The 9,159-nt window shown below is 41.9% G+C and overlaps 1 protein-coding gene across 1 annotated transcript; it reads left to right on the top strand.

The window, feature by feature from the left end:
* Positions 1-8,128: 8,128 nt before the first annotated feature.
* Positions 8,129-8,923, top strand: LOC126626739 (uncharacterized). Its single transcript, XM_050296137.1, has 2 exons — positions 8,129-8,332; positions 8,408-8,923. Exons 1-2 carry the CDS (start codon positions 8,129-8,131, stop codon positions 8,921-8,923), a joined length of 720 nt encoding a protein of 239 aa, XP_050152094.1.
* Positions 8,924-9,159: the final 236 nt, after the last annotated feature.

Genomic DNA, 9,159 nt, shown 5'->3' on the forward strand with positions numbered 1-9,159 from the left:
ACAATAATCTATGCCCTTTATATGTTAAACTAGATTAGTTTAACATGTGAAATGTCCGTAAAGTATCATCACATGATTGGCTTTAGGGCACATTTCCAACAAGATGATACCTCTTTCTTCCTCAGGGTAGAAACATATGGGATCCCAGTTAGGCTTTTGATACTTACCTCCCCTGATGTCTTCCACGTGAAACACTCGGTGGTCAGACCTTAAAGCTCGTTTACTATTTTTCATGGCCCTGTTGGAAGATTTAGATATGGGTGTGCCACCACTTATGGAATATATCACATTCACCTGGAGTTGGTTACGATTACCCATTGGAGGGTGAATAGGAATTGATCAATTTTTCTTTCACGTGCCAAAGCTTCAATATGATCACGAAGGGTGATACACTTCTCGCTGTCATGGCCATTATGCTCGTGGTAGCAGCAAAACGTGCCCGTGTTCTTCGTGGGCTTGTAATCTGGGTGCCTCGGCTTTAGCTTCGGTATCAGGTGTGCTATGCTGGGGTAAATGGCCACGCATATGGCGTTCAAAGGTGTGTATGTCTCATACTTCGGGGTAGGGGCTGTCCTGACACGTGCTTGACCCACTATGTTGACTGTCTGGGGTCGGGGATTATCATGGCAATACCCATGGTTATCGAAGTAGTGTCATTGACTCCTTTTACTAAAATGAGACTGGTGAGGATGAAAATCTTTCCTTTTGCCCTGAGATTGATATGTCTGTTGACTTGGCAAAGTATTAAGTAAGGCAAAGGGAGACACTGCTGCCGTTTAGAAGGTCGAGGTTTTCTCATTTGGTTAGATCTGGCTTTCACTCCATACTTGCTGATAAGGGGTGGTTGTGGGGGGTTTCCCTTGATATGTCATTGCCTCGGCGGAGGCATGGTTGTAAGCATGTGCCATCACCTCAGAATAAGTCTTCCAAGTGTTGGCATTGATTATGCACTTGAAGAAACAATCACGTAGGCCTACCGTGAAGACATTGAGGGCAGTCTTGTCATCTGCCTCAACGCAGCGAGAATACTCATGGCTGAAACGACCGGCATACTCTCGTAGTAACTCGTCTAGCTTCTAGCGAATAGTGTACAAGTCATCTACAGAATGCAAGCAATCAGTCTGGAATATGTGTTGAGAGATAAACAGTTTCCTCAGTTCCTCAAATGAGTCTACTGTCTCAAGTGGAAGACGGCAATACCAGTTTAGAGCTCCGCCAGAGAGGGTGGAGGGGAAAAGAAGACATCGTTCTTCGTCGGTGTGCATCCGATATGCTATGGTGGACTCAAAGAGGTTAAGGTGTTCAATTGGGTCCTCCCTTCCAATATAGAGTTGTAAACCAAGCTTTTATTTTATCTTCGCTTGAAGGGGGTGTCGAGGATCCTCCTTGTAAGAGGGTCAGACTTAGGTTGGTTCCAATCAGGTATCTCAGCTTGTCGTTCGGCCTTCAACTTGTTTACTTCCTTAAGAAGTTGTAGGACAAGAGGGTCCTGAGTGGAGTCATGTACCACTGGAGTTTTCTTTCGTAAATCTCCATATCCTCTTGGAAGTATGAAGGTTTGATCAAAAGCATGTGATTTTTCCCTGGACTCGCCGTATTGACTTCCAAGGTATGTCTGTCCAAACATTTCTGAGTCCCCTATATCTTCGTGTTTCTCTAAGACTTGTTGCCCCTTCCCCAAATTGGTAGCCGGCCTGGGACATGGGAGGGGATCGAGTTTTTCAGAGACCCTTGGGTCATTGATCTTCGAGTTTACATGGATAAGATTGTCTCGATGTTGCTTTAGGAAATCTCGACAGTCACGAAAGACGGCTTTCGATCCTTCCACTCATTCTATAAGGAGGCGTCTTCCTCTACTTCTTCTATTTCGGGTCGAAGCAGCTGGGTTGAGAGAAGTCTCATGTTGATTAATGTTTTGATGATTAGCTCGCTCCTTATCAGGGATACCCATGTCGAACGAAGGTGACCCTCCATGTTGGGGGGCACCCAGATGATGGTTGATGTCCACAGGGGTAACGAGCTCGCGTGTTTGAGTACGCCTAATTTCATGGAGCGTCTCAAACAGCTTCTCATACTGCTCCTGGAGGACCTCATTCTTCATTGCTATCTTGTTGTTTTGAGCTTCTAGCTCATCAACTTTAGCTTGAAGAGCAACCTTCTTTCCTTCATTCTTTCGTTGCCTCGCACCAAGTGCAAAAGGGGTGTCATTCTGCGTGTTGTGGCTTCCTTCACTCCCCATGTTGGAGAGGGATGCCTGGTCAAAAGAGAGTGTACAAATGGTGGAAACCAGCTTAATAAAGCTGAAGAGAGTGGGAATAAGTGTCGTTCCCACAGAAGGCACCAAATGTTGATGCACAAAATCAGTGAGGACTTTGGTACAACAAAAAGTGTCAAGTTTGTGACCTTTGCTAGATTGCTCCGATCACTAGTGTGAATAAATATGTAAATGGATAGAGACAGGGAAGTAAACACAGGATGTACGTGGTTCACCCAGATTGGCTACGTCCACGGAGTAGAGAAGTTCTCATTAATTGTGAAGGGTTTACACAAGTACATAGGTTCAAGCTCTCATTCAGTGAGTACTAGTGAATGATATAATACAAATGACATTCAGAAATATTGTGAGAGAATGATCTCTATTTATAGAAGGGAGTTTCTAGTTTCTAGTTTCATTCTGATATTGACACGTGTCGTGTTATGATTGGCTTCTGATGTTGACACGTGTCGCGCTATGGTTGGCTTCTGATGTCGACATGTGTCGCGCTGTGATTGGCCTTCTGATTGGAGGGAAACTCTTCTGGGTCCTTGACGGTATAACGTTGACCGATGCTCAGTAGTTTCAAGATTGGTCAAGTATGGTATAAACACCATGTATCCCTCGAAAGAACCTAGCTATCTGGAGAGCATGCATGCCAATTAAAGGAACCCAATCCCAATCTTATATTAAGCTGACATCAAAATTCTATGACCACATCTTGAAGAAAATTTTCATTATGATCAGAACACGAATGATACACCATATGTTTCTATATAAGTGGTGAGAAATTTTATTTTTTAAATTATTAATTTTTTAACACAGATATCTGACTATTTGTATAATAACACGTGGTATACCACCCTGTATTCTGATCACATTAAAAAATCTCTCCGCATCTTGCAGTGCCTTTGATATTCATCTAATGATGGCCAACTGCCTAGAGTAGACTTGCCCCAGCATGAGGTTATATATTGGAGCTTCATGTAAAAGAACTTCATATGTGAATAACACCCAAATGAAAACCTCAAAAAAAAAAAAAAATGACAGTCCATGAAACATTACTTAGACATCTTTAGGCTAGGCATTTCAAATATTATGACATATGTAGGACTAAATTATCACTAATTTATTTGAATTTTTGCACAAATGATATTGAAATGATGATTTAAGAAATAAACGGTTTTGATTATGATATACGTGTTTGGGTTAATATTTGAACATTAAACTTAGATGAAGGAAAGCCCAAGGGTGCCAAAGAAGCCACAGAGACAATGACACCCAACCAATCAAACAAACAAACATACAAACTTTGCTCTCAAGCCAGATTTGCATTCAAAAGCTAAAATCAACCCAGATTCAATCCTTTTTAGCGACAAGCTATCTCTTGTCCAGTTTAAAGCTTTGCTATCTCCCTTAGTGGCGTAGTATCGATTCCCTTGTGTAAACTTGTTTACCATCCATCCCCTTTTAGCATATAAACCCTTGGTAATTCAAAGAGAAGTGATTGTAAGAGGTTCAACCTTGACAGAGAAGGTGAAATCTTGCCCGACGCTCTTTGTGTGTTCTCTAAATTTGTAGATCTATTACTTAATGCACTCTCCAGTATGTATTCAAGTCATTTACACCTGTTTTCCTACTTTAAGAGTCTTATTTGTATTTGGATCTGGTTAGTTTAATGGATATGTTATCATTAAAATCAATCAACAACCAAGCAAATGACTTAAGGGGATTTGGACTCCCTTCATTCGAACATACAAAACTATGAACTAAAAGTCCTTGTTTACAAGGCAAGAAAAAGAACATACAATCCTCCTCCTTCTACATCTACTATATTGAGATAGCAGTGACACGCCTAACACTCAGTTAGTTTTGATTGCGAGCCTCAAAACCTACACCTAAGACCCCACAAAGGCACCTTTCAGAACTAATTTTGTCCTCTTCTTGTAGCACATCAACAAGCAAGAGCCCGACTACACATCCAAAGTGTCAATCCCTTGGGGAGCTATGCTAAGGTCAGACGATCCTTCTCCAGAGAAATCTTCGCCACCAACAATACGTATAGGAAAAATTCGTTATGTAAAAGGAGGACGATTGTCCCCTCCTATTTTTGTCTCCTCCCATCCCCTCCTTTTAATTTTGACCATTTAAAAGCAATATGATGGTTTAAAATTGTGCCACATATTTAGCGAGCCTTATTTAATTTTTCTTATTGAACAAAAACAATAAAATAAATTAAAAAAATGCTCATTAAATATGTGACACAACTTCAAGTCATCAAATTTCTTTTGAACTGTCCAGAATGAAAGGAAGGGATGCTACGGGACAAAAATGGTAACCAGTGAAAGCCTTCCAATCCTCCAGCTTTAGACCATGGGCGAAAGCTTGGCGGAGCAATGCCGGGTGGAGGTGGAAGGCCTACGAGTCATGAACTTCTTTTTCTAGATAATAAGCAATGAGGGTATATGGGGACTTTATTTATAATTCTTATAATTAATTTGTTGTGACGATACATATTTTGTCTGAGCACTAAACTAGACGGTTAGTATCATAAAGTTACGGTTTTTTTTTTCTCGATAAAAAATGAGGGGGTACCCCTTTCCGATCGACAGTTTAATCACTTTGGGGGTTTAAGGTTTCTGTCGGTATCAAATGTGGCATGATGTCTTTCATCGTCGAGTTCAGTTCGTTGGGTCGGTTTAGTTGCAAGATTTTGCTCCCTTGGTCAGTGGTAGGTCGGGAAGCTTTTCTTTATCAGCCGTAGTTCAGGTGCAAGTCCTATTAAAAAGGGTGGGACGAGGAGGTTCAATGGTATGATTTTAGTTTTTATTGTAAGCTTCTAGTCACACCCAATTTTAACTCTTGACACCGGGCAATCTCTTCACATCCAACACCATTTTAAAAGTATAAATTATTTGCTCTCCCCACCCAGCCATTATTCCAAGTATTTCTCCCACTAATTTATCTATTTTCTCTTCTCATCCAAACATCCTTTCTCCTCTATAGTTCAGCTGACAGTACGTGTCTTCTCTTGGTTTTCTTGTTTTTTTTTTTCTCTTTTTTTCGTATGCAATAGCTTCGGGACGAAACCACCGTACATTAAAGTGTCACTAATCCATCGCCCTCCACTCTCTTTACTTTTCATTAATTTCCTCAATATATTGGTAGTATGAGTTTACTAGGTTGGAGAGTTGATACTGGAGACCTTAAAACTTACAATTTAAATTCATATTAACGAGTTTGAGATTGGTTGGGTATGAATACAGCTTGGATTGATTATGTAATGTTTAGGGTTGAGATAAAGTGAAAAATATTGGTTTGAACAAAATCTAGTCGCCAAGGGAGTTCGGACCTGGTTGATCGAACAACTTTATAGATTGGTTCGGTTGGTTGCTGTTGAACATGTGCGTGGAGTTCGGTCTATATGTTGGAGATCGGTTGATTTTGATTCAACACCTTTGAAGTTTTTGGACATTGTGCCATCGAATAACCTTTTTTTTTATTCTTTGTCCGATGGCATGTTACCTTTATATATTTTAGTGAATTGTTACACCGTGTTGTGCAAGAGCTTTGTATTTTTGTGTTTTTGTTAACTTGAGCTTCTTAGATTAAGAGGATAGTTCTAGATCATACATGTTACATTATGATATATTAACTAGATTCATTTGTGAAAACATATTTGTTTGAATATATTGTGAAACAAAAAATAATCACAAGGCGACACATGAATTTCTAGACAAAAGAGGACAAAAGTACCCTTGAGGTACAATGAGATTCCTACGCGCGAGCAGCGTGCAGTCATCCCTCAACCAAGTCAAAAGTGCCCCAAAAAAGTAACAATTCAAAAACCATCTCATCAAATCCCTCTTACAACGTAACTCCCAAAATCTATTTTATTCCATATATATTTTTACCTCTTTTTCCCTTTTTTAGCTAATCAATTAGCTATCATTCCATAACTTACAAAATATTCCACATAAATTACATAACCTCCAAAATATTCATTCCAAAAATGTGTTAATTGGCTAATTAATAGATTAATTACCTAATTAATCCATTAATTGCCAAATAACTCACACATTAAACCACAAAATGCACACAAAAAGCATCCCAAAGGCCGGCCACCTTTTCTCCAAAGGGGACCGGCCATGCCCTATACATACTACCCATTTTTCTCTAAAAACCTAAGTCCACACTTTTGCAAAACTCCAAAAACTATGTAAACACTTTTCTCTTTAAATTCTAACTTTGGCATAAGAGGTTATTTGGCCAAAGCCCTCCCTATTCATCGTGGGCACGTGAGGCTTTTGACCTTAACCAAAGGTGTTAATTGTTTTGTAGGTGCAATTTTGTCCAAGATTAAGGAGGAATAAATTTGCATCCACAAATTGGTGCTTTCATTGAGAGCAGAGTCACACACTCGTAGAAGACTCTCGCATAAAAAGGTTTTTCTCTATTTTCTAGTCCACTTGCATTTTTTCGTACGTTCTTATTATTAGAATTTTTTATTTGCACAGATTCTTTGATAAAACGTAAAAGAGAAATACAATGGCTAGAAATTTTAAAAATTTCACGAGTGAAAATTCCAATATTCAAGAAATGGGACCGCGACGATCCACGAGACTAAATGTGATCTTAGAGGGAGCGACACCACTACCACAACGCTCCACCATGGCAACCACCGCGGTGGCCACCACGACAATCACCCGCGGCGAGGTCCATGGCTTCACCACCACGGCCCAAGCTGTGCTATCCAAGGCCCACGCCACCAAAGCCACGGCCCGAGCCATGTTACTTGATGCCCAATGCGAGCCCAATACGTTGCTAAGCCGAGCCCAAGCTTCGCATTTGCGAGTATCACGCACTGAGCAGCCTGCTCTCGCGGCCCAACCTGCTCCCGTGGCCTAGCCTACTCCCGCAGCCTAGCTTGCTCCCGCCAAGTAGCCCACTCTCATGGCCCAGCCTGCTCTCGTGACATTCCAAGCAGCCCAAATCGGTCCAAGATTAGTTCAATTGTCCCCGCTTCAAATTTATGGGCTTACGATAGATCCAGGGGCATTTTCACCACGTTTCTCCACGAATTTGACATTTCCCAATTCAAATCTCACGCCTGGAGCCTACCACACTTCCACTGCTCAAGGAGGCACATTCTTTCCAACCTCTTCCAATCTAAATGGCGAACAACACTTGTCTCGACAAATGATAGAGTTAACGAACGTCTTTGCACAACAAACAACCTTGGTGAATCAACTCTTACAACGTACCGAGATCTAACGTGCCTCCGACGAGGTGTTCCGAAGTAGGACAAGGGCAGATGAACCTCTCTACCAGCGTCCCAGCAAGCAGCCCATCAACCAACCACGATCCGAACGTTCTGGCAGTTTACGATCCCACTTGGGTCCTTGGGATAGCGTATACTCTCGTCTTAGAGTGCGGAGGAACGTGCATTTCCGATCAAGCCCATAGACGAGCATACGTTCACGATTGAAGTCACACTCCGATTATCAATATGGACAACCTTCTAGACAAAGTGTTCATTCACAGCTAAGCTCACAATGAGTATTCTCCACCTCACATTGGAGTAGGCATCATGGTAGACGGAGAGAAGCAGTCGCTCAATCGGACTCAAGTTTAACCGACAGCCTGCGAGTAACCTGTTTGCCTGCCAGGAACATGCCACATGTACCGCAGCCGTGACATAAATGAGTCGATCATAGGGAAGAGTGGCCCAAACCTATAGGTCATGACCGGGGGTAGTCGAAAGTTCCATTGCCTCAGCAGAGGCAAATTCAAGAAGAAGTTGAGAGGCTCTTAACTGAACGATTGCGCAATTTCCAACGTAACGAGCCTGTTGACGATGCGCTTCGACGAGACATGACCAACATAAGGATGTCACCATTCAAAAATGAGATCGAGCGGACAGATCCACTTCGCGGGTTCACTATGCCTCACTTCACTCTGTACAAGGGAGACGAAGATCCAGATCGACATCTCAAGCACTACCGCAGTACCATGATCCTCTACAGGAACAACGACGCACTTATGTGCAAAAATTTTACCACAACTCTACAAGGTGAGGTGCAAGATTGGTTTCACACTCTACCGCTGTAGTCCATCTAGAGTTTCAACGAACTTTCCTTTGTTTTCATTAAGGAGTATTCGTCTAACCGCTCAATCAAAAGGACATCCGACCATCTCTTCAGCATGGTAAAAGACCCTAGGGAGACAATTCGCGACTATGTCAAGAGGTTCAAAGTTGAGAAGGCCAAGATTGTTAGCTACAACGAGGACATAGCAACGACAACATTTAGAAATGGGCTTCCCACCGAACATCATTTATTCAAAAAACTGATCATAAGAGAAGAACTAACCTTAGCAGCTTCATATGCTTTGGTAGAAAAGCATGCATTATGGGATGAGGCCAAGCAGTCTAACAAAAACGAGTCGGAAAAGAAGCACATGGAACGTTCCTCTACCAAAGAAGACTCAGGGCCTAAAACATTCACCAATTTCACAGTTCCAATCGGCCAAATTCTCTGCAAGCTCAAGAACAAACCTTGGTTCGAACTGCCGCCACCCATGAAAGACAATCTTACCAGGCTGGATCATACAAAGTATTGTGCATTCCATCAAGGACCATGCCACACTACCAACGGCTGCCTAAAGTGAAAGCAGTAGCTTGAGAAGCTGACAAATGAGGGTCGATGCGATGAGTATCTTGATAGGTCAACGAAACAGCCTACATAAGCAAGGGAAGTCTCCATCACCCCCTGAACCCCGTTTGGGCTTTTCCAAATAAGTTCGAAGTCTCAAGCAGCTCGACGAACAAGGCCTCGCAAGCCAAAGATTATCCAGTTTGTTATGCATTTTCTACCTTCCAGCACAGTTGATTTATTTCTTTATTC

The sequence above is a fragment of the Malus sylvestris genome, chromosome 6 (genome assembly GCF_916048215.2).
Source record: "Malus sylvestris chromosome 6, drMalSylv7.2, whole genome shotgun sequence".
NCBI lineage: Eukaryota > Viridiplantae > Streptophyta > Magnoliopsida > Rosales > Rosaceae > Malus > Malus sylvestris.